Genomic DNA, 25,991 nt, shown 5'->3' on the forward strand with positions numbered 1-25,991 from the left:
GTTCAGTGTCTTGCTCCAGGACACATGTCATGTATACAAATGTCTCTGGGGGATAGACTTGAGTATTATGTAAGAAACTTTTGTTGTTATTTTGTATTTATGTTACTCGTCACCAGGAGAGAGATGCTCTTCTCGCCAGTATGAGAGATGCCAACGACCGCCTCATGAGCGAGAAAGAGCGTCAGCGGGAGTTGGCTCGTCTTAGGAGAGATCAGAGGAAGGCAAGAAGGGAGCACAAGTTTGATGCAGCGGCCTTGGCGATGGGGTTGACCAAACAGGCTCAAGATGCTGAAGACTTGTAAGTTTTTTTGGTTTTTTTTTTTTTTGGGGGGGGACATTATTATTACAAAATGTTCATCTGAATTTCCTGGGTAATTTGCTTGTCTATAGTGTGTATAAGGTTTTAAGATTTGGTGCCTGCTTCCATTGTTTAATTCAGACACGAGAAGGAGAGGCGAAGGCAGGAGCAGCTTGCCCGAGAGCGGCTCGCCCAGCGTCGTAAGAGCAAGGAGGAGAGGATGAGAGCAAGGGACGCCCAGGGTCCTATCCCACTCCCTGAAGATGAAGACAATGATGTAGCTATGCAAGAGGTTGTGGTGCAGGAGATGGAGGTGAAACATGAAGCAGAGAGAGATCTCCTTATTGAGGTACATATAGGAGTCAAGATGATTGGCAAAGAGCATTGTGGCGTGTCATGGCTGAGCGGTCTAGTTGCCCAAGGAGTGGGCGCCAACTGGGAAAGTGCCTGTGGGAAAGTTTGACTGCTCAACTCAGTTCAGTGTAACCAGGTAGCCCTCACCTTGAAGTGCCCATCATCCTTGTGATGTTAGATGATACCTCTTTAAAAAAAAAGTAAATTGAATTCATCACTCGTTTCTAAATTTGCCATGAAGATGTCTTTGCTGTAAGTCTTCAAGTGTTTTTGTAATTTGGTTCTACCCTTTGTTTGCCGTGGTTGCATGGGTGGGGGCCATCGGTTAAGGTGCCATCTGGATGGTTACAAGTGCTGTAGAAGTCGTTGTCATTGATTGATTAAATTAATTTATAATTGATTAACTCATTGATTGATATGATATTGCAAGTAAGGATCACAATATCACTGAGCCGATATAAGTTATCACACAAGCGCGAGTGGAATACGGAAAAATATAGCGTTTCTGCGTCCCGGCCGAGTTGGATATGGGATGCAGAAGCGCGCGTGTGATAACGAATTTATCTTCCAGTCTCACTTGCAACGTGCAAAATTTAAAACTTCAGGGCGTTATTTCATGCGCCGTTATTTCACGCGCACAAAGTTTAGAATGTAATTTTTGCACTGTCCGTATACGGAGCTGGACAAAATGACATTTCACAATACGCACTGTGTAATAAAAACAGAGGAAGTAGGATATAAAACAGAGGTTGTAGCATATGTGTTTTTATCCCCCTAGTAGTTCGAGCATCTGATTGGTGGATTTAGCGCGTACTGGAAGATAATGATTTGTTGTACATACATGTAGAAAATGGCTTTTGGTGGCTACGCTATCATTAAAGTGGCCACTATTGGTAATTACTCAAAATAATTATTTGCCTAAAACCTGACTTGGTAACAAGTAATCAAGGTAATGGGGAGCTGCTGTTAATATAAAACATCGTGAGAAACTGCTCCCTCTGAAGTAACGTATGGTTATTTGAGAAAGAAGGAATTTCCATGAATTTGATTTCGAGACCTCAGATCACTATTATGTTGCAACTTTGCTGACCAACTGAGCTCAAATTTTCACTGGTTTGTTATTTGATGCATATGTTGAGATACACCAAGTGAGAAGACTGGTCTTTGACAATTGCCATTAACAAAGTCCAAGTAATCATGGCATTTTCAAAATCAACAGCTGATGCAGGGGCAAGAGAACAGCAGCTATCGCTCCAACGCTAAGCAGATGACGGAAGACAATCGTCAGAAGAGACTGAAAGAACTGAAGGGAGCACGCCAGGAATGGAGAGACAGCGGCCCCACTAAGGAGAATATGAAAGACCAAATTGATATATTTAATGTAAGCAGTTTGTTAACTCGTTTGGTGCCAGCATTTAAAAGAAAATGTTTTTAGGGTAACAGCTCTGAGGCTTTGTTTAGGTTTTCACAATTCTGTAAAAGAAAATTCAAACAAAAGTGTTAACTCACTTAACTAAATGTACCTTGTGTTATGGCCCACTAAGGAGAATATGAAAGACCAAATTGATATATTTTATGTAGGTAATATAAATCAGTTTGTAAACTCTTTTGGTGCCAGCATTTTTCGTTTATGTTTTGATGGCAACAATTCCTAGGTTTTTTTTCTTAGGTTTTCATAACTCTGTAAAAAAAAATTAACAAAAGTCTGAATCACAAATCTAAATGTAGCTTGTGTTATGGCCCACTAAGGAGAATTTGAAAGACCAAACTCATATATAAAATGTAAAAAAGAAATCGGTCTTTCAACTCTTTCGGTGCCAGCGGTTTTTGAGTAGAACACCTTTATTAAGTTTTAGAAGTTTAGTTGTTACATTTCTTCTCAAACTAGTGAAGATTACTACCCATTTTCAGGATTTATAGAATTACACCAAAGATGTATAAGCCAATAATAAAGCAATTTTTACCTTTAAATTTTTTAAAGAAATGCTACATCATCAGTTTTTCAAAAGAGCCAAATAATTTTTCTTTCCTTGAACAGAAAGCTACATCTCTGACGTTAGAGAGCCATCTTGACGATGAGAGGAAGATCAAAGGAGACGCAGCGAAAGAGGGCGACATTCAGGTAGCCCTACTGGCCAACCTGCAAGAACAGCAAGAGAATGAAGCCGCACTTCTCCTAAATGACCTCGGGTCAAAGGTCAGCATCTCTAAGTTAGGTTTCTTCTTATTAAAAAGAACTGAAAAAGAAAAAAGGAACTGACATGTTATTGAGTAAAACCACTTTTTCCCCTACCCTGTTCATAAATTGGATGTTAGTTCCACTGAGAGCCATGCCCACTTCACACAAACTGGCTTTAACATTTACCAGAGGCCCATAGGAAATGCAATGTTGAGCAAGGGTTTCATTAAGAATTTGCGTATGCACAAAATAATTTGTGGACCTGCCTTCCATTACTGCTTGTGATAATTATCAGTTCTGTCATAAGAAATGCTATTGAATGACAATTTGTTTGTCCAAATGACACACAAGCGTATGCCAGCTTTGCGCCCAGAAGTAGCTCGACAATGTATTATAGCAGATGCTCTTGTTTATAGTTATTGATTAACCAATAGGATAAATCTCACTTTAAAAGAAAACCTAAAGCTCAAAGGCCACAGTGATCCCTCTCTTAGCCTATTATAAGAGTGCATAATTCCCTAGGTCGAAGGCGCAATCACTATTAAAGTTTCAAGTGTTCCTCAAAGAGATATCACAGTTATTATATATTGACTTTGTTAACTAAGAAGTGTTTGTCAGTCCTATGGGTAGTTTTTTTTTTCTCCACTGAGAGCAGGTTTTCTTTATTTTCTAGCATTGCGAACCCCAAAAGTGAATTGTGTCTTAAGACTCCTAGCACTTTTACCTCTATGAAACACTTGCTATCAGTTCAATTAGATAAATAATCAAATATTTGATCCATAATATCTTTTATTTCCTTTTTTTCCCTTTAGTCCGCTACTACCCTGAAGCAATTGAAGCAGGTACAGTTCATCGCTAGGACCAATGGTTGGAACGACAACGTCGCCGGGACGGTGCTGGTCACTAAGTCTGACTCATCGGAGGTCACTGAAGAGCAACTCATTAAAGCCCTTGAGGTCAAGTACGACACTCTCAGGGATAAACTACTCAGTGAGGTCAGTAAAACACCAGGGCCCAATTTCATAATGCTGCTTAAAGGCACTGGACACTACCGGTAATTACTCAAAATAAATGTTAGCATAAAAACTTACTTGGTAACAAGTAATGAAGAGCTGTTATTAGTATAAAACATTGTAAGAATTGACTCCCTTTGAAGTAATAAATGTAGTTTTTGAGGAAGAAGTTATCTCTCAGTAAAATATTTGAATTGATTTGAGACCTCACGTTCAATCACACATGAGGTCTCGATATCAAGAATCTGAAAGTACACAACTTCGTGTGACAAGGGTGTATTTTCTTCCATTTTCTCCCAACTTCGAGGACCAATTGAGCTCATATTTTCCCAGGTTCGTTATTTTGTGCATATGTTGAGATACACTAAGTGTAAAGACTGGTCTTCGACAATTACCAAAAGCGTCCAGTGACTTCAACACTAAGCAAATTTTGTGCCTACTGCGTCAGAAAGGTTCGCTAAGGTGCAAGCGTATTTCACAGGTTAGCAGAAAAATTAGGCGGCCATATTGCGCATTCACCATGGATTTGCATTGTGACGTCAGGCACCAGAATGTTAGCATGCCTTTTCGTGTGCTCATACGTTTGGCAGCGCTATGAAATGGCAATCGCGTAGTAAGCACACAATTTGCTGTAAAGCAGCGCTATCATAAAGCATGTAAGCACAAAAACTTGCGAAGCACCAAAAAGTATTGCTTAACAAAAACAGGTAACTATTCAAAATTACACTAAGTTTACAATAATGGACTCAGGTGCCCCACTCACTCGATTTTGGTCCAGCAGAGAAATATTTTCAAGCAGTATTTTCTGCTAGAAAAAGCTTCATGAAATTGGGCCCAAACCGTTTTTATTTTAGTTTGGGTTTTCAAAAACCAATTTAAATTTGTTGATGCAAAAGTTAACAAAATGTGCACAACAGACATAAGCAAGGCAATGAACAGAATCCAAAATAGAAGGCTCTTAAAAAAAGAGCTCTGATTTTAAAAAACAAAATTGTTTACAATTTCAATCTAAATTTTTGGGGTCAAATTGGCTGAAAACCAGATTATAAGAACGTCATCATTAATCGTCATAGGCTGCTGCCCACTTCTCCTTAGTTGTGTGGTTGGTGCAGGAGCGATTTTGCCTCGCTGTAGGGGGTAGCTGCAGTTAGGTTAGCCATGCTGAGGCCACTCCACCTGGTGAGTCTGTTTTGCGGAGTTTTGGTCTTCCGATCATAAGACGACTAGTATATTTGAAAGAGTGGATTTGATTTAGAGTTTATTTGTGTATCATTAAAGGCCCTAATGAAGCAAGTCGGGGAAGCAGACTGGGCTCGCCTGTCTGAGAGGGAGCGCCAAGCCAAACTGATGAAGCTGAAGCTACAAGAGCGGAAGCTGAGACAAGAAGGGAAGTATGATGAGGCATCTGCACTGCTCAGCCAAGGGATCAAAGATCAACAAGGTAAAGGAAATCTTAAACTTTAGGGTGTCATGGTCAAGTTGTTTAGAGTATTGAATTCAAGTTCTGTTGATTTAGTCATCGGGGGAGTCGGAGTGTGGGTTCGAATCCCGGTTGTTACCCTTGTGTCCTTGAGCAAGACAATTCACTATAGGCATGATGGTAGAGGTTGATGTGTTTGGAAAATCCTTTGGCGCGCCCTGGTAACTCAGGCTGTATATACTCCCAAGGAGCTGAGAAAGATTACATGACTGTTATTTGCCCAATGACCAGGGAACTATATATTGAAAAGTGCATTGGTATATTATTTTTTAGAATACGCTAGATAAAATTTATTTATTTTTATTTATTGTTTTTGCTTGGTAAGCAATTTGCAATAGCTAATTATATTTTCTCTTTTTTGAAATTGTTGCATAGAGCTTGCCAAGCTCCTCGGCAGCACCAAATCCGAGCAGGAGGAGCGTCTGAAACGGCGTCTTGAGCGTAGAAAGGTGCTGAAGGAGGAGAGGGCTAAGGAGGGTCTCTCCATCGACGATGAGACCCTCGATGAGATGGTTGAGAAAGAGGAGAAGAGACGAGACTTCCTGGAGGAGCGGAAGAAAAAAAGGGTAAGGGAAAACTTTTGGTTCTTGCAGAGAGTTTCAGATTATATCATTGATATCTGAAATTGGCAGGCTTGTTGCACTTTTCAAGCGGGACTCCAAGGTCAAGTTAAGTTTTGTGATGCATAAGAACAAATAAGACCCATTTCTCTTTGAGAAAATTAGATGAAAATTTATAGATGGTTGCTTTTGCTCATGGAGACTGCTTAAAAGTGTTTGCTTAGTACCAGCCCTCGTGTGGAACTCATGTTTCTTGGGCATGCACACTCACTCCATATGCCAGATCAAATTATTTGCCATATAAACACCTTCTTGTTGGAAGATCGCGCCAGGAAGGCAACACTTGATTTAATAATAATAATAATAATATAATAATAAAATTTAAAATATTGAAACATTGAAAGCATGCTGCAAGCAGACCAAGTCGCAACAATTGCCCAAAATGGCAGTCATCGGATGAAATTTGTATTTGCCTGCTCAGCAGCCGGAAGAATGATGAGGATGTTTTTTTTCCTACTCATTCTTCTCCCCAGAATGTCCTAGAGGACTTGAACTCCCACTTTGAAGATGAGCGAGAGGCACTTCTGGCAGCCTTGAGGGGCCAAGACGCCAGCCTGAACAGTGAGAGGGAACGTCAGCTAGCTCTCGCTAAGCTACGTCGTGACCAGCGCAAACTCCAGATGGAGGATAAGTTCGATACGGCGGCCCTCCTCTTCAGCATGGCGCAGCAGCAAGAGAAGAATCGCGATGCAAAGTGAGTGTCGTTTGTTTTGCTTTTTGGAGAATTAAAATATCGCCCAACTCAATGCCATTCAGGGTGAAGGCTTGTTAAGGAAAATATATAAAATTTAAAGTGGGAGAAGATATTTTTGGTATCTTTAACTGTAAGATGGTGGGAAAACACGATACAAATACATGTAGAAGTTCCAAAGTGCAACTCACACAAACTGTGTTTCTCAAAAGAAAGAAATGGGCAATAACTTGATCTCCTGCTAGTTTTGAAGAAAGTTCAGGAACATCGGAAGATATTGAACCTGAGGAAAAAAAGAAGATGACGAAGAAACTCAGAAGAACTGAAAATGCTGTTTGAAGTTGTGTTTCTACAAATCAATTGGCAACCATTTTATCTCCCGCTAGTGTTGAAGAAAGTTCAGGACCATCGGAAGATCTCCAACCTGAGGAAGAAAGATGATGAAGAAGAAACTCAGAAGAACTAAAAAACGCTGTTTGAATTTGTGTTTCTCCAAATAATGAGCAATAATTTTATCTCCTGCTAGTTTGAAGAAAGATCATGAGCGCCAGAAGATCCTTGCTCGGGAGCGAATTGCAAACTTGAGGAAAAAGAAGATGGAGTCTCATGCAAAGACGACGTCCGATATGAGCCAGGAGGACCTGGTGGAGAGATTGCGTCTTGAGGAGGAAGAGAATGCTAAGGTGGATGCAGTGGCCTTCACTCAGAAAGATGGTAAATATAGTTATAGTTCATTGACCATAGTTCATGAACAATAACTCAAATCGCCCAAAATCCCACTCAGAAAGTGGCCTGACTTTGTAAGATGTGGTACTGCAGGGCCAAATAACAAATGCAAACCAGCATTGCTTTGATAAAAACAAACTTTGACCCTACCTTTAAAAGCTTTTTGAAATAAAGATAAACTAAACAATTCCCTAATGGCATGAGGAAGTTTACCCTAAGTCAATCATACAGCTTACTTAATGCTTCATTTTGCTTGATCGTATCACATATTTTGTGAGAGTTTGTCGTTAATTTCTAGGGACCCTGCTTTGTTTCAGACGGTGTTGCGTTACACACAACCATTTTGGATGAGGTGGAGAAGAAACACGGCACGGAGAGAGACGTCTTACTGGAGCTGGTAGAGGAAGCTAAGAGGAACACAGAGGAAGTCTCAAGGGTGTCGCAACTTACTGATGAGGTATGGAGGAAGAAAATTTGTCTTTATAATTCGCCAAAGTTGTAAATGTACTATCTAAATGGTGTTTGAAGCTTAGCATGTTGTGAAAAATAAGAAGTTACCATGAATAGTTAACAGTGAACTTGCAAGTACAACCACGAAAATATCTCTTTTGAAATATAAAAGAGATATTATAGTTGGTTGTACCCATAAGTTTACTATTTAGTATTTACGTATGTTTTTTTTTTTATGTACTATTTTTGTTATGTATTCCGAAAGCAGCTTAATCCTAGATGTAGAATTTGCTCAAAAGAGGCCATTATCACAAGAGGCCATTATCACGAGGCCATTATCACTCAAGAAATATTGTTGACTTTGGGATGTACCGAGGCAACACAAATCAGCAAGATCTTAACAGGGCTGGGACCGATTTCACAAAGCAATAAAATCCATTACAAGACAAATTTCCAGTATTTCCATAGTGATTTGTTTTGTGACATCACACTTTACTCATTACTTAGAAACAACAACTGATTTGCAGTTAAGATCAATCTTAGCTTTTTGTGAAACCGGCCACAGGGCACTTAAGGTTCAAAACGCAAAAAGGATTAGCGTGTGTGATGAGAACCCCATTCTGATTGTGGTCATTTAGAGGTTGTACAGATGGCCGGGGTAGAGCTGACAAAATGGTCTCGCAAAGTGTTCATGTTTTATATGTTCAACCACAAACATGAAATAACGAACCTTTGAAAATGTAGGCTTAATCCATGTGATTTTTGCAGTTCATAAAATGTGTTCAGTTGATTTTGGAGCATGGAGTTGATTGGGTTAATTAAGAGTGGTCTCCAAAGTCATTGTTCATCAACAAAAACTTTTAGTTTTAAGCAAAGATTTGTGCTTGTAGATTTTGGTTTGCTTTTCCATGTTTGTAATTTGCACCTTAGCTAAACCTTTAAAAGCATAGGCTTTAATCCATGTGGTTTGTGCAGCTCATTAAATATGTTTAGTAGCATTTGGAGCATGGAGTTGATTGTAGATTTTGGTTTACTTTTCCATGTTTGTACCCATTTTGCACCTTAAGCCATATTCATCATATGTAATTGAAATTAACACACCAATAGCACTGAGCCAAAGATGTGCATACAGGAACTCTGTCATACATGTAGGTGCAAGGCCAATCCAAAGCAGATATGTTATTTTCACTGACGCTTCCGTTGATGTCTTTAGGAACTGATTAGTGAGCTGAGGATTGCCTCAACCAGCTGGGACGAGCGGGAGAAACTGGCTCGAACCATCAGCAGTGGGAATCTAGACGCCATCGCTGAGTTACAACGACAGAAGAGACAGGCTCTTAGAGGTGCTCTTCTCCTCAAGATGGAAGGTTAGTGAAGATGGAACCTGCAGGTTATACGAAATTTTCCTTTTTCCTCTTCTGTCTAGCTTGCCCCATATATCTCTTTTGTGTGTAATTTTATTGAACTTGTGGCAAGAAATAAAATATTGAATGAAATAAGAAAACAGGTCTACAATTTCATCTTTGAGCGTTGAGATTACATTTAACACCAACATGACCATGGCCAAGTCACAAGCTAACAGAGGCCATTGAATGGGCACCAAGGCCAAGACCAGGGGCAGCAGAGGCCATTGAATGGGCACCAAGGCCAAGACCAGGGGCAACAGAGGCCATTGAATGGGCACCAAGGCCAAGACCAGGGGCAACAGAGGCCATTGAATGGGCACCAAGGCCAAGACCAGGGGCAACAGAGGCCATGGCTTCAAAGTAATTACAGGCCTTGAGAATTGATACAAAATTTGTCAATTAAACTTTCCTCTCTGAAATGCTATCAAAGTTAAGAAAACTTCCCTTTTATTACTCCAAAATCAACATTGCTTATTTCAGTTGATACAGATGATTCAAAAGTTTCTTGTGGCGGTGTCACAGCTGAGCGATCAAGTGCACCAGACTCAAGTTCTAGTTTCCTGATATGTGAGGGTTTGAGTCTCGGTCTTGATACTTGTGTCCTTAAGCAAGGCACTTAACCATTATTGTATGATTTAAAATAAATTAAAGCATTATTCCACTAAACACACCTGGGGAGACTGTTCTTTTTCACATGATGGACCATCTCTTTGGAATGCTCTTCCAACGATCCTTAGGCTAAGAGGCACTCTCTCCAGCTTCAAAACAAACTTGAATACTCACTTGTTCAGTCTTGGCTTCAAGTCCTGTCATTAGCAGAGTTCTTTTTCTCTGCGCAAGAAGTGTCTTTCTGACAGATTTGTGCTTCACAAATGTCTATTATTATTATTGTTATTTCAGACCAGCGTCGTAGCTTGAGCATAACGACAAAGCTACAATCAATTGAGGAGATTATTGAAGAGGTGTCGGTAACGTTGCTGGCCGAGCTCCAACAGAAGCAGACGTCTGAGAATAAAGCACTCAATAAAATCCTCTCATCGCAAGAGGTATGAAATTAAGTTGTTTCTCAGGGGTTTATTTTATTTATTTATTTATTTCCAGGCATCACACAAACAGTACATACAGGGAAATAACATTACAGAGAACAATCAGAGACTACAGAGAACAATCCTGCGGATAACCAAAAAGGGGATCCAGACAAAAACAACCTACAAAGGGGTTGGAAATAAAACAGGGGTGTGTGTTTCCAAATCATCCTCAATTATGCTATTACTGCAAGACGGCTCATAATTTGTGTTCTTACGCAAAACTTCATACTTTTTTCAGTAACTAGCCAGAAGGGCCAGCTCGTCATTTCACAAGTCCGTCAGCTTTTGATTATCGAATAATAAACCACAAGGGAAACTGACCAGATAAATTTGAACTAACTCGAGATTGAATAAAGAGAAATTTAAGAGCCTCCCAAGTTTTTATTACAGAATTGGGTTTTGCTAACAAAACAGTTGCTGACAGCGTAAGCACTTTATGTAGTCCACCATATACGAAAACTGACAAATCTGTAGAGTTTAGACATCGATTGGCCATCTGGGTCACGAGAAAATAGTGAAAAACCGAGTACACATTTTGCATGACATGAATTCAAAAACAAGAATGAACTCCAAAAGGAAATTAGTTTTATTTATTTCTCACCAAATATGACATTTCAGAAAGAAATATTTTAAGGGATGTTTTCTACTATCACCATCAGTGGACCGTGTAAGTTTTATTTTAATCTGTGATCTTAGACAAGTTGTTTTCTTACCAAATCTGTGACGTTCCTTTATTAAGGTTCTAAATATACTTTAATTCCTTCCTCCCTGTAAGGATCCTGACATGCCAAAAGCAGACGACGCCCTGATCAAGCAGCTCATCGCCAGTCAGCGCACGGCGAGACGAGAGTTACAGCTCAAGAACCTGGAGGCGGTGATCTTCAGTCTCGGAAACGTCAACGAGGAAGATGAGCTGAGGATGGAGGAAGAGAGCAGACAAGAAGACAAACAGATGAAGGAACTAGAAGAGAAGATGCAACAAGAAAAACAGGAGCTTCAAGAAAAAGGTATTTCCTTCATTTTCAGAACCTGAATAATTAATAAAGTACTATGTACATGTACATTAAAAGTTTTGTTATTTTAATTATGGTTGTTTTATTGTCACATAAAAACATAATTAATACCAAGCATGCAATGTTTCAGCTGATCGGCTGATTTTCAGTTTTTCTTCTTGTTCAAAACAGTGTCATAGAAAACTGAAAACACTACGCCAATTACCTCTTTTTTTGGCATTTAGAAAGTTGCATGTTTGTTGACAGTGAAATACATTTTCGTTTGGCGTGGCAAAAATGTTAAAAATACACAATAACGCGCTATGTCTGCCATAAGCGCCACTCCTGGTGCCACAATATCAAAGTTTATGGAGCTTGTTAAGAATGTTTTATGAGATGAAGCCACCATACTAAAACACCTTTTTTGATATCTGCATCAAAGCCAACTAAATTTAAAATGATTAATTTTTTAGATTTTGTACTCTCGGTTTACCTTCTCCTAACATATTGGGATGCCAAACAAATATAAACCAGTTTTCTTGTGATTTGTTTTCCCATGTATGTTATTAGCGGAAAGCGGTAAGTTGCCTTTTAAGAATTTAGTCATCCTGTGTGTGTGTGTGTTGGTGGGGGGGGGGGGGGTCTAGTGGAGGGGTTGTCTATCTGTTAAAACCAAGGACTTTATCAAAAGGGAACTGGGTGTTTTTGACAGAGCAAAAACATACTCCAATATACCCCTTGCGTATGATTTCACTTTCTCAATAAGCGCCCCAATTGGGGCCATATAGGAGGCAAAACATTAGGTGATAGCCGTTTCCTGGTGCACTAAAAGGTGTCGAGAGTCGCACCAAATCCAATTTTGAATTAAGTACATGAAAAGTTTTACGTCTGAAACAGTTTGGAGAGACTGGACGTGCTAGAAGTCGAAAGATCGGCTGTTCCTGGTGCATTGTGTGCGGGACCTCAGCATCACTGTACTGTATGCTATGCAAGGGGTCTTTGCGGACGTCTCTATTAAGAAAGCTTGCACCCATTTCAGACAGGCGCTCCAGAGTCGTGCCGAACCAAATTCTGAATTAAGTACATGAAAAGTTTGACATCCGAAACAGTTACATGTAGGAGCGAAAAATTGCAGTCGTCTGGAACAAGGCCTTGGTCCCAGACATGGATCTTGTCATGAGTCGAGCCAATGTAAATGTTATGTTACTGTAAGTTCACCTGTCTGAAACCAAAATTTATTTGTGTCGACCTACAGTTGCTCCTCATCTATTTGCTCTTGTGCGACTCTGGGCGGGCTTGTCTGAAACTGAATGTAACTCCAATCAATGGGAGACCAAAGAGAAGACCTTGATTTAAAGGGTCAACAAACTTGTTGTTTGTCTGTGTACATGATGCATCCTCATCACTTCAAACATTTAGGAGCACTTTATTAGAATATCATGTTTTTTTGTTCTTTGAGTGAGGAATGTTTTTCATTTAGTAATGGTGTGCGTTTCTTTTGTTTTTCCATTTTTTGTTTGTTCCTTGACGTTTGATTTCCTGCATAAATTTAAAAATCAGTTTTTAGTGTGTGATTTTGTTTTGATTTTTGTCAGTGGTTGTCACAATAAAATGTTTCCCCATGTAATAACAACCACAACCGAACAGTATGAATTTATTTTCTTAATATCCACATCTCGAAAAATCATACATCACATTCACTCATTTATACTTTTTTTGTCAAAAAAGGGAAAGTTGTTTCAATCAACTTGTTAGTTTTTTTTTTTAACTAGTCCACCAAGCTACCAGAGAATGTTAAGCGGGTGACAAATTTTAACTCTGTTGGGCTTTTGAATGTTCAACAAGTTTTTGTTTGTGTTTTAATAAGTTCAGACTACCAGTACAAGTATGGCTTTTGAAAATAAAAAAAATTACATTTCTTTCATGAAAAATGCAAGTGTGATATTTAAACTAATTATTGGTAACTCAAATATGACTGTTCACCTTTTCTTGCGCAAATATAATAATCAGTGGTGTGGTAGATTTCGTCAAGCATTTTTTTGTTTTTAGCCAAACTAAACACTTGTTGTGCATGTACAACCTGAGTTCTAATACTGAGTAGCAACTGGTACAGTGTGTGCATATGTAGCTAAAAGTCGTTAGGTGAGAAGTATACAATTATGGAGTACAACGAATGCATTTCTTTTAGTGATTTTCCAAAATTGATTTACTTTGTTTCCAGTAAAAGCTGGACAGGAGGGGATTAATGCAGATGCTTTGCTGGCTGAACTGGAGGCACAACATGCTGCTGCAAGAAAGGTAAAGATATCGTTTGAAAATGTAAGATGAAGAAAGCTGATCAGGCTGGGTGAAGAGAGGTTGTTTTGGTTGGCGTAGTGGTATCTCTGCTGAGTCCTTGCACCTCTAATAAGATCCCAGCTCAAATCATGCCGGGGGCTCAGTGGTGATTGGGTTTTCAGTCCCTACCTGACTGTCAGGATTTTCCCTGGAATAATTCTCTGGGGTTATCTTCATTAGGGTTGGCCTTTACTTCTTCTATTTCTACTTGGATATAAGACCATGATAAGACAGAGCGTAAAGCCGAGGGACTGCTTGTCCATGAGCGGTGCAGGGGTGCATTTACACAAAGTGCAAGTAAAAAAGACTCACTGCTTTAGCAAGACCATTAACCATTATTGCCACGTCCTTCGTATGGAACAAAAAAAACGTTGATCCTGTGTGTTGTGAATGCTTGTAAGAGAACCCACGTACACTTATTGTTAAGAGAAGGGGTTCACCTCGGTGTTTCTGGCAGTAGTGGCTGCGGAGTGATGTGCAGCAATGTCTTGTAAATCCTTATAAGCTGGTCTCACAAATGATAAAAACTTCAAAACCTTTTGAGAAAGACTCTGCTAGGGTTGAAACGTCATCAGGCTATGGATTTCTTTTTGCATTTGTATTATTTTAAGGACATGTGGGATTTACTTGACTTTTCCTGCGTCCTTTGATTTCAGGCAATGCAAGAACAACTGCAGAGGCAGAAGCGCATGATGAGAGAGAAGCTCGCAAACAGGCGTCAGAAACAAGAGGATAAAGAGTATGAGGAAGATGCGGCCCTGGCGCTGATCCAGAACGCTGAGAAGATGCTCAGTAAGAGAGATGAAGATGCCCAGATGATGAAAGAGAAACAAACAAGTCTGGTTAGTTCAATTCACTTCAACCAAATATTACCATTTTCCAGTCAGGGAGGGGGAGGCAGTCTTACCTCATAGCTGCTAAGAAACCCTTGTCTTCCTATTTGAAAAAGACGAGGAACATTTAAAGGCAGTGGACACCATTGGTAATTGTCAAAGACCAGTCTTCTCACTTGATGTATCTTATTGTATGCATACAATTTAAAAACCTGTAAAAATTTTAGCTCAATTGGTCGTGCGAGATCATAATGGAAGAAAAAACACCCAAGTGTGATGAGATGCTTGATTTTGAGACCTCAAAATCTAAATCTGAGGTCTCGAAATCAAATCTGTGGAAATTACTTCTTTCTCGAAAAATGTGTTACCTCAGAGGGAGCTGTTTCTCACAATTCTTTAAACTATCAACAGCTCTCTTTTGCTCATTACCAAGTTTGTTTTTATGCCAAAAATTATTTTGAGCAATTACCAATAGTGGGTGCGTTCGTTTAGCTTCCCTGGGTTGACCCCGCATTGCTCACTCGGGTGAGACCCTGACAAGAGCTAATCGAACGATCACACTCGCCCTCTCGTGGTGACGGCTTGCACCTCAGGTCACCCCCAAGTGACCCACTCCACAAACAGGGCACTGGGGGCTGACCCGGGTGAGCCCTGTCAAAGCTATTTGAACAGACCGAGACAGACCAGGGTCGACCCAGGGAAGCTAAACGAAAGCACCCAGGGTCCACTGCCTTTAAATGATGTGGGGTTGAACAAAGAAAAACTTATGTGACGGTGCTCCACCAACTGAGACCGCTGGCTCAGTTGGTGGAGCGCCGTCATGTTAATCCAGAGGTCATTGGTTCAAATCCACCTGTAGTAAATTTGTCTTTGTTCAACCTAAAATCAAATCAATGCAGGCATGAAATTCTTCCTACCTTAGTCTGAGTTCCGATTGGAAAAATCTCAAAAGTTTGATGACATTTTGTTTTGATGTAGATGAGAGAGAGGTTAGCCCAGAGGAGGAAGCAGAGACATGAGGCTGAGCTGGCTAAGGAGGAGGAAGAGAAACAGAAACAAGAGATTGGAGTCGAAACCAAGAAACCCAAGTCCGCCTCCGCTGCTAAGAATACCCCTTTGGTAGGTTCCAACAAAGTTGTCTTTGTCAATTTCCTTAGACTTTTTCAGCATTTTTCTTTTACCATGTGGAGCACCATCCCATGTGGGGACATTTTATTTGCCCTTTTTTGTTTTGTTCTTGCTCTACATAAGATATCTTAAGTGAGTCCACCCTCTGAAAATACTGATTTTTGAAGGATTTTGTATTGGTGATATTTCTTCTTCTTGATTTAGCCGAGTAGCAAATATTTAATGTTGCACAAGGCTGTATACTCCCCACCAGGGAGCTGAGATGGTTTAAGGAGTGAATTAAGGCCCAGTGACCATGGATAAAAAAGGGGAAGCGCTATGGGACGCCTTCCGGGTGTGAAAAGCGCTATATAAAAACTGGCTATTATTATTATTATTATTATTATTATTATTATTATTATTATTATTATTATTATTATTATTATTATTATTATTATTATTATTATTAGCCTCCAGGGTTTGGGTTGCAGCGAGAGAAGACAGTGATTGATGTGGAGGTCTCGGAGGAGACGAAACAAGCCCTCTTCAAGTCACTGGTACGGGAACACACCAAGGCACAGCTCCAGGTTGAAAAAGAACAAGAGAAACAGACCGAACAGGTAATTTTTTTTTTTTTTTTCAGTTCAGATGTGGTGAAGGCAGTGCACACTTTTGGTATTTACTAAAAATAATTATTAGCATAAAACCTTACTTAGTAACGAGTAATGGGAAGCTGTTGATAGAACATTTTGAGAAACGGCTCCCTCTGAAGAAACGTAGTTTTTGAGAAAGAAGTAATTTCCCATGAATTTGATTTTGAGACCTCACGATTAGATTTTGAGGTCTCGAAATCAAGCATCTGAAAGCACACAACTTCGTGTGACAGGGGTGTTTTTTCTTTCATTATTGTCTCGCAACCTCGAAGACCAATTGAGCTCAAATTTTCACAGGTTTGCTATTTTATGCATACATGTATGTTAAGATACACCAAGTGAGAAGACTGGTCTTTGACAATTACCAGTGTCTTTAAAAAACAAATGATGGAATTTAAAATTCGCATTTGCATTGTTTATCAAAATAATGTATGGAGGAAATTGTTATCAAAATAAATTTGAAAATAACGTTGGCAAAAATCCTCAAGTTTGTGGGAGTAGTTTTGCTCGATTTTGGCCGCAAAAAAAAATAGTTTGAAAAGCTAATTTCACTACTTTTTTCCCCCTGCAGTTGAAACAACGCCTTAAGCAGCGCAAATCCCGCTACCAAGATGCTGCCACCATGCTACTTGGATTGGGTGAACGACAGAAAACAATGGTTGAAAAGACTAACAAGGTAAGCTTTCTACCAAATCATTCAAGGTGCACAACTAACTCATCAACTTCCGTTTGAGTTTTTTCATAACTTTTACATCCATTTGTTAGTGATTGCAAGGCACCGCCGTACCTCAAGGAACTTCTCTCAACTTATACCACTTAATCTTAGATCTTGTCTTTGTATCATAAAATTCAAATCTCTTCTCAAAACTTATCTTATGTCACAGGTTTTTAAGAACTAATTAGTTTTCAAGGACTAATTTAGTAGCCCACCCTGCTGTGAGTTCAAGGTGCAGTAGAACAAAAAACAAAGGGGAAACAACAAATTAGTTTTGAGAGTAGATTTGAATTGTGTGGTGCAAAGAAAAGCTCTATTAGTTAACAATAATTGACATTCTTTTTAATATTTTATGACATAAATTTCTATATGATTTTATATGTATGATATTTTGCAACAGTTTGTAGGAAATTTTGTCTCAATTCAAATTTTATTGCCTTTTTAGGAGGAGCGCGATCGTCAGATCGGCATGGTGAGAGAGCGCATTCAGAAGGTGCGCTTTGAGCGTACACAGACGATGAAACTCAAGAAGGACCTCAACGCCACAGCCTTCAAGGATATAGTACCAGCGGAGACAGAGGACAAAGATGAGAAAATGGCACAACTCGCTGCCAAGATGCAGCAAAAGTTCATGAGCGATGAGGAAGATATTAGAAAGGGACACAAAAGGGTAAGAATATTTTGTATTTATTTTAACTTACTAACAACAAGAACCTCTTTATAATCTGGACCTGATTTCACAGAGCTGATTGCAAAACTAGCTAAGCGCAGAAAAATTATGCTTAACAGAATAAGATTATCAAGTGAGATACCATGTCACATATACAATCTGGTTACTGGTATCCTGCTTACTTTTTCTTAACAGGCAATTTTAGAGCAATATTTTCTGCTTAAGCAGCTCAATGAAATTGGGTCCTAGATGCTAGAAGAAGGAATGGTTTAAACCCTAAACTGACCCAAGTCCTCCAACAACTCCTAATTGGAATGATTGATGGACTTGGTAGACTACAGGTTGTCATTGGCGGTTTGGCCACCAAACTTGTGTCCGAGACCAAGCAATTGGGTTTTGTGTCAACATAGAATGGAGTATTTTGAAGAATTACTAGGTGCCTCGTTCCAAAAGTATGTGGGGGGGGGGGGGGGTAGGGATAATGTTTTTAATTACTTTCCCAGACATTTTTGTTTGAAAATAAAATTGTTTTATAGCAGTAAAGTTTTCCTGACAGTAAGACTCAAAATTCATTCTGAACATGGAATCGTCTTTGGACTGAGTGAGCCATTGATTACACAGGACCTTTGAGTTTAATAAAATAATAATAAGAACAGTATTTATAAAGCGCCAAATTGCCAAAGGATACAAGGCGCAGAGAAAGAAGGGGGAAAAGACAGAACAAAGAAAAAGATGACCAGCTACCAAGAGGGAAAAAGGTGGGTTTTGAGAGTATGTTATGAAGGCTGGGACACTGTTAGAGCTTCGGGTCAGGGTAGGAAAAGAATTCCATAGTCGGGGATCAGCAATTGAAAATGCCCTGTCACCTGCAAGTTTATGGGTTTTGTGAACTGAAAGGGATTTACCAGTAGAGAAGAGTGCAGAGAATAAGAAGATGTCTGGAGTGAAAGGAGAGAGGAGAGATAATCTGGGGCACAGTGATTTATGTGTGTGGACCATTGTACGGAATTGAATGCATTGGGCAACTGGAAGCCATGAGTGTAATTGCTTTTATGTAAGTTTGATTTAGTACAATGAAATACAAGATTATCATTTGCAACTTTCAGTACCAAAGCTGGCACACTTAGTGTGCAATTAAACCGAAACTCTTCCATTTTATTGTAAAAACAAAAACTTTTTGTAATTGAAATTGAACTCCATTAAGTCTTTCTCACACATGGGATCTGCAAGTCAAGTGTTTCAAAGTTCATCGCAAAAATCCTCAAAGAAAACAGACCATACAAACAAACCAAAAAATCCTTTTGCATTCACTTTTGGCTTATGATGGAGCAAAAACTGTGGGTTTGGTTTCGTGGTGGAATAATATTACATTGTTGATCGACATATACAAAGGGTCACTGATAAATAACTGGAAGGGAACAGTGGGGGAAAACCAGGCTGATAGTCTTGTTATACCATGTAAAATTTTCCAAATAAAAATAGTCAATGGGCTGTTTAAAAAAGCAAGAGCTTTCATCTTCTGAAGGTGTATTCGAACTTAAAACATAATCAATGCGATCTTAAAACAGTTTTCTTAACAAGGTATAACTATAGTTTTCTTAGACTGACGACAACTTCATCTCCTTCTTTTTAGGGGTTAGATAACACTTTTTCGGTTGTATAGGCCATCTTGTTTAAGGGGCAGCTTTGTTTATTTTGAACATTTTTCCTTGTGTGACTTGGCACGCGCCTGTGTGGAAGGTACATGAAAAAAGGGTACATGTTCGAAATCTGCTCCTTAGAACAAGATGTTGCAAGTAACCGCAAAAAAGTGCTTGTTGTTTTCCCTCGATGACCTCATTCAATTTCTCCACAGCTGTCACGTTACAGTATCGTGGAAACGACCATGCCTCCTCTGCCATTTTTAGACGCGATAAGAAAAAAACGGGTAACGTCAAACTCTGAACTACAGAACTGCCGATTATTGCTAACTCCTCCGCAATAATAAAAATCAACGCATTTTATTGCGTGTGATATGTATGCATTTAACCAAGCTGCATGCTCAAAATATTGTTTGCTGCTTAAAGAAATGGTTGCTGAAATCGCTAATTTAAACTGCTAGTAAAGTAGGTTTGGAATGTTCGATGATTGGAGTATCCTAGTCAAGGATCAGTGAAGTAGGCCGAGAAACTCCGCTAACCAACAATTGGGAAATTCTTGCATTTGACAATGCTTTTAAGAATCCACTTGCCTTTTTCCCCCCTACCATGGCATTTTCTTGCCAGTTAGACCAAAGAGGTAGACATTTCTACCTACATGGTTAGACTGATTTAAAAAAGGAAATGATCTATATGGAGGGGAAGTAACAGCTCCACATTTCACAAATCGCTGAAACTGTTATGTGATTGCTAAAAGTTGGGTATCTTTTTCTCAAGAGGTCCCTTACTCGGCTTTAGCTTTAAACGGCAAAAATAAACATTGGTGATTTGCTGTTGCAACGTTTACTAACGAGGCTTGTCTTTTTTTGGCTTCGACTGAAAAGAGAGATCATAGTTGTCTTTGTGTTGTTTGGCTCGATGGACAGTGGTAAACTTAAGGACAAGTTTCAAACAATTTTGTTTATTCTTCCCCAAGTTGTCCGATTTGCTTGTAGACGATGATGATGAATCACTTTACTCCTATTGACAGGTAAAACAAAACAGAAGAAGTAAAAATGAACTGTGTGCACAGCGACTGCTCTATATTCCGACATCCCTTTTATTCCGACAACCCATGTGCCGACAACCCCCTCGTGATACACATGCTAGGGATAGGGTTAGGGATAGGACAATACACTACGGCTGTCGGAACATTTTTGGGGTGTCGGATTATTTAGGGGTGTCATAATATAGGGGTGTCGCAACAATGGTGTGGAAAGTAATTGTACACATACATTGTACTACACCTTTTCTTGTGGCACAGAGTTTGTGTATGTGACACACCTTCTTGAATGATTAACACAGCGTACTATTTGCACGCCCCTATTTTATAGACGCTCCATTAACCGTTTTTTTTTTTCACCTCTTGGGTCCACAAAACATAGAGTAGTGCCTAAGTCAGTGCCTAATCAGTATTGTATTGCGCACTTATGACAAACCCTGTACCCAATTTTTCAGTTCACTTATGGAAAATCCTGTTCTTCCACACTGTAAAAAAACACTGTGTGGATGCGTTAGTCCACATAATGTTTTAAGTCCCTAAATTATCTGGACCTCTTTTGTTCTCAGATCTACACTTTGTAAGAGCGTTGTAACAGGTGCACACAATGGAGTGAAAAAGACTTTTTGAGTGAATGAATCATATTTCAAGGGAGTAAAATAATAGTCGAGAGAAGGAAATAATATTTATGGGGAACAAAGTAACAAAAACAAAATGGGCTCTGCAGGATTGAGCGCTCGGATGTAGCCAATAAGTGACCATATAATGACCTGCTTTATCTCCCACTTTTTTCCCTTTCTTTTTCTCTTAGACTATTATTGGACCAGAGCTGAATTGAAGTGTTTGAATCTTTAAACAATATCTTAAACTCAAAAACATTGTGTGACCTTTTACTTGTATTTTATCTCTGTTCCACATACTCTTTCTTGATGGCTGTTCTTGAATTATATATTTTTTTTAAAGGTTAGTATCTTCTACAATACTTTTTATCTTTCTAACATACTTCAATAATGATCTAGAATTAACCCTTAAGCAAAATTGCAGTTCTAACTCGGAACAATGGGATGCCGTAACATTGAAACATAGTGTGTAGCCTGAGCACTGTGACCCGTTGGCCTGAAGATACATGTACCCATTTAGAGAAGATGATTAAAGACACGGGACACTATTTGTAATCACTCAAAATAATTATGAGCATCAAACCTTACTTGGTAACGAGTAATGGGGAGAGGCTGGTAGTATAAAACATTGTGACAATTACCAATAGTGTCCAGGGGTGGATTTCACAAAGATAGTCCTAACTTAGGACTAGTCCTAGGCAATGCTAAGAGATAGGACTGGTCCTAAATTAGGACCAGTAACTCATCCTAACTTAGGACTGGTCCTATCTCTTAGCACTGCGTAGGACTAGTCCCAAGTACTACCTTTGTGAAATCCACCCCAGTGTCTTTAAGGATTGTTAGTTTTAGATATGGGAGGAAACTTTATGAACCAATGCAGTGTACCTTATCTCCTATCGCACATCTATCTTTGTTACCGGTTTGACCTCAATGCACATCTTTTATTGTTAGGAGTTGGGTTCTATCAGTGAAGAGTCACCGGTAAGTCTCTTTGTGTGTTAGAAGGGTTTCTCTACAGTGCATGATAACTTCATCACTTCTAATAATGGGTCTTCCAAAGTTTTCAATATTATTTTCATGGTCAAATAAACATGACTAGGGTCTGAGACCATGTTGTATTTGAAATGTGTGTACAATGTGATTTTCCTTATTTCTTGCTTTTTTATAATTGTTGTTTTTCTTCCCGTTAATGTTCTGTCTTGTGCTATTGTAACTTGTTTGTTGTACCTTGTATTTAGGTCGAATAAATAATAAAAATAATAATAATAATAATGGTAATAATTGGTTCTAATTACATAGTTCAAATGTCCTAGTAGCTAATGTAGATAGAACAATATCATTCCTGTTTACTTAATTACCACTCCTCAAACTTTCTCACTTTCCTGGGAAACAAAAAAAGCCATGCTTAGATTAGCGCTAAGGGGTTAAATCCAACACAACATTGTCTCAACCCGACCAGATATACACCTGGGCTTAGTGAAGCAAATGTGGCTATTTATAAGCATTTTGCTCAAGGACATAAGTGTCATGACCGGGAGTCGAACCCACACACCGATGATTCAACAACCAGAGATCAAGTTTGATGCAGTTAACTGCTCAACATAGTGTGCATCAACCTTGAAAGAAAAACAAACTACTTTTTTTTCTATTTTGAGAGAAGGGGGGGGGGTGGTCCTCAAACATGTCAAAAGTAGTACTCTCCAAGCGACCTGAATAGTATTGGAAATTTACAACACTCTATCACCTCCCTGATTTTGTGACCTGCAGCTTCATTTCGTCATTTAAGCAGAAACGTGTTACCAGTCCAAATGACATAGAGTTTTCCATTGATGAGACTGGCGTCCTGCTAGTTTGTTGCCGACCAAAGAAATTTGTTAGCACTATCTTCTGCTTATTACAGCTTTGTCCAATTTCCTAAACTTGTTTAATAGCAGTAAATTGAGCTCGGCATATTAAGGAAAATCTCAATCAAAAGTAGGAACTGTCAAGTAGGCCCCATTTTCTGGGATATATTGTTACCCTTAACCCTGCATGGAAACTGTTTCTTTTATGTTTATTTCTTTACATTTTTATTATGTATCTTCTCTAAGTGGAGACTTGAGGCGATAGAGGGCGCCCACTCTTTTTTCATTTTTACTGTTGCCGAGATCAGAAAAAGACCAGCACTTAGGAAGTTCAACTGGAGTGATTTGTTTGCTTTTAGTTTTCTATTGTGGAACTTAATTTCTTAATTTTGTGAATATTGTAGATCTGACTGTGTTTTGTAACCCCGCCTCTGCCTTTTTCCAACATTCTCCCTTTCTGACTCTTATATATTTTTTCTTCCCAAAGTTTTTGTTTGTGGTTGACTGAACAGATGGGTGTACCCTATGTTACATTTAATTTTATTTTCATTATTGGGTTTTATTTTAAAAGCAGTATACAGTACTAGAGCTAGAAAGATCTTCACCCTATAGTGATAGTGTGTCACTCATATCAGACCTTATAAAAACTAACAAATGCTGTAGTTAATTTGTTTGTTACGGGCATACATTATAAACCAGCCCCTCTCTACAACATTCCATTACGGGATAAAAAAGGCTTCCCAAAAAAGTTCTTTGGTGGATTTTAATTAGATGGTGGTGTGAGTGTAAAATGGTGAACTAACATTTCCAATGCTTCTAATTATAACGACATACTAATATGCTCATTTTATGACTTCAATTTTTATGTTGATTTGATTTGATTTCTTTGCTTTGCATCACTTTATGTTCATTTGATTTTGACTGTATTTCTTTGATGTAAACTGAGTGTAAACAGAAATACTTTGAAGAAGTATAATTCAAGCTAACCAGCTGTTGAGGATGAGTCAAGAAAACTCTCCATTGAGACACCGTCTTTAAAATGTACCTCATAATTATTTACAAAGATGAACAACTTTTTTAAAAGGGGTGGAGTCAAAAACCTTACAAATGAAGCAGTTTAAGGACACATGGACAAAAGTAGGAAGCAATATTCTGAATAACGTAAAGGCACACAGACACCCTTTGGTAATTGTCATAAACCTGTTTTCTCACTCGGTGTATCCCAACATACTCATAAAACAACAAACCTGTGAGAATCCGCAACAATGATAATAAAATAATAATGAAGATTTAGTTTTTTTGTGCTTTCAGATGCATAATAAAATACTTCGGCTGAAGTATTTTATTATTCGAGTGAGAAACAACCTCTTTCTCAAAGAAATCGCTCCATTGAGTTTTTTGTTTGTGCTTTCAGATGCATAATAAAATACTTCGGCTGAAGTATTTTATTATTCGAGTGAGAAACAACCTCTTTCTCAAAGAAATCGCTCCATTGAGTTTTTTTTTTGTGCTTTCATATGCATAATAGAATACTTCGGCTGAAGTATTTTATTATTTGAGTGAGAAACAACCTCTTTCTCAAAGAAATCTCTCCGTTGAGAGACTGTCTTTAACATATACCACATAAATATTTACAAAGATGAAAAACTGTTTTTTAAAAGCGTGGGGAAAAAACCTTACAAATGAAGCAGTTTAAGGACACATTGAAAAAAGTAGGAAGCAATATTTTTTTATAACTTAGAGGCACAAGACACCCTTTGGTAATTGTCATAAACCTGTTTTCTCACTCGGTGTATCCCAACATATTCATAAAACAACAAACCTGTGAGAATCTGCAACAAAGATAATAAAATAAAAATGAACATTTTGTTTTTTTGTGCTTTCAGATGCATAATAAAATACTGAAGTATTTTATTATTCGAGAGAGAAACAACCTCTTTCTCAAAGAAATATCTCCATTGAGATTTTTTTGTGTGCTTTCAGATGCATAATAAAATACCTCGGCTGAAGTATTTTATTATTTGAGTGAGAAACAACCTCTTTCTCAAATAGTGCATTACTTCAGAGGGAGCCAATTCTCACAATGTTTTCTACTATCAACAGCTCTCCATTGCTCATTACTAAGTTGGTTTTTATGCTAACAATTGTTTTTAGTAATTACCAATAGTGTCCATACGTGCCTTTAAGGACACATTAAGCTAAGAAGAAAGGGAGAAAGCAGGAAGCAAAACAGTTTGTGATTACTTAGTTTTAAAAATGTTGGACTCTTCCTTTCTCTAACCACACCTCCATAGAAAACAGCAATTTTTTTATAAGTGTCACCTTTTGTCACCTCTCCTCAGGCTGTGGCACCAGATGACGACGACGATGACAATGACATGCCAGACGCCCCTAAGACTCCTATAAAGAAGAAACCAGTTTCCATCGATCACGTCCCGTCCACCAAGAAACTGGACGCCAAGGAGCGCCAGAATCTGATCAAGGAGAAGCTTGCCAAGAGGAAGATCAACCGCAGAGGAAGTAGTCTGGTAGCCGCGGCCGATATGGACACCCTGTCTCATATGATACAGCAGAGGAAAGCTGAAGGACCTGATGAATTGGCGGAGGAACTTACAATGTCTTGAGGAGAACACCATTCTCATCCTGCATCTTCAAGCTTTCTTACATGTACAGGGGCCGATTTCACAAGGAGCTTGAAAAGCGTTTGAAACCGTTTGATATGAAATGCATATGGTTAGATAAATAATTTAAAAGTAGAATATAATGATTCACACAAACATGCCTCAGAATTTCACGGTTTTCCTTTTACGTTGCAAAGAAACACGGTCGGTCATTTATGGGAGTCAAAAATTAAACTGATCTAAACAGAGTTTTACAGTGCAGTTTCATATCAGGCAAAATTGTCAAGCACAATAACAGTTTTAGCTGTAATAGTCTCCACTTGCTGAGAAAACACAACAAAATGTTTAGCATTTTCTCAAGAATGTAAAATCTGTCCACGTTTAGTAAATTCACCCATTCCAAAGTTGTTGTATTTTTTTTTCTTAACTGATTAATTATCTTGGAAAGATTGATACAAGGCAAGTCACTTGTGAAAGCCTCAGTTGAATACACATCATCTTCCTTTACTGTGCAGGTTTTGACATCACCTTGCGGGCCTATAATGTTAACTGTGCCCCAATTATAGCAGTCAATATTTCTTTTATATACCGAATAAAGATTCTTCTAATCAACAACCC

The 25,991-nt window shown here is 38.7% G+C and overlaps 1 protein-coding gene across 2 annotated transcripts in view; it reads left to right on the forward strand.

The window, feature by feature from the left end:
• Nucleotides 1-25,483, forward strand: part of LOC117306845 (trichohyalin-like) — an 84,401-nt gene extending 58,918 nt beyond the window's left edge. The window contains exons 28-49 of one of the 2 annotated variants that reach the window (XM_033791395.1): nt 117-298; nt 440-647; nt 1,872-2,033; nt 2,691-2,849; nt 3,644-3,826; nt 5,123-5,285; nt 5,700-5,890; nt 6,418-6,638; nt 7,162-7,349; nt 7,679-7,818; nt 9,025-9,178; nt 10,118-10,263; nt 11,081-11,312; nt 12,124-12,129; nt 13,519-13,595; nt 14,291-14,476; nt 15,446-15,586; nt 16,045-16,194; nt 16,799-16,903; nt 17,388-17,612; nt 19,468-19,539; nt 25,095-25,483. In XM_033791395.1, coding sequence (XP_033647286.1) covers nt 117-298; nt 440-647; nt 1,872-2,033; nt 2,691-2,849; nt 3,644-3,826; nt 5,123-5,285; nt 5,700-5,890; nt 6,418-6,638; nt 7,162-7,349; nt 7,679-7,818; nt 9,025-9,178; nt 10,118-10,263; nt 11,081-11,312; nt 12,124-12,129; nt 13,519-13,595; nt 14,291-14,476; nt 15,446-15,586; nt 16,045-16,194; nt 16,799-16,903; nt 17,388-17,612; nt 19,468-19,539; nt 25,095-25,376 — 3,573 coding nt within the window. In that variant the 3' untranslated portion in view covers nt 25,377-25,483. Of the gene's footprint in view, nt 1-116; nt 299-439; nt 648-1,871; nt 2,034-2,690; nt 2,850-3,643; nt 3,827-5,122; nt 5,286-5,699; nt 5,891-6,417; nt 6,639-7,161; nt 7,350-7,678; nt 7,819-9,024; nt 9,179-10,117; nt 10,264-11,080; nt 11,313-12,123; nt 12,130-13,518; nt 13,596-14,290; nt 14,477-15,445; nt 15,587-16,044; nt 16,195-16,798; nt 16,904-17,387; nt 17,613-19,467; nt 19,540-21,859; nt 21,890-25,094 lie in introns of both variants that reach the window. The other variant, XM_033791396.1, reaches the window with a different exon arrangement.
• The last annotated feature ends 508 nt before the right edge of the window (nt 25,484-25,991 follow it).

Source organism: Asterias rubens, chromosome 2 (assembly GCF_902459465.1).
Source record: "Asterias rubens chromosome 2, eAstRub1.3, whole genome shotgun sequence".
Lineage (NCBI taxonomy): Eukaryota > Metazoa > Echinodermata > Asteroidea > Forcipulatida > Asteriidae > Asterias > Asterias rubens.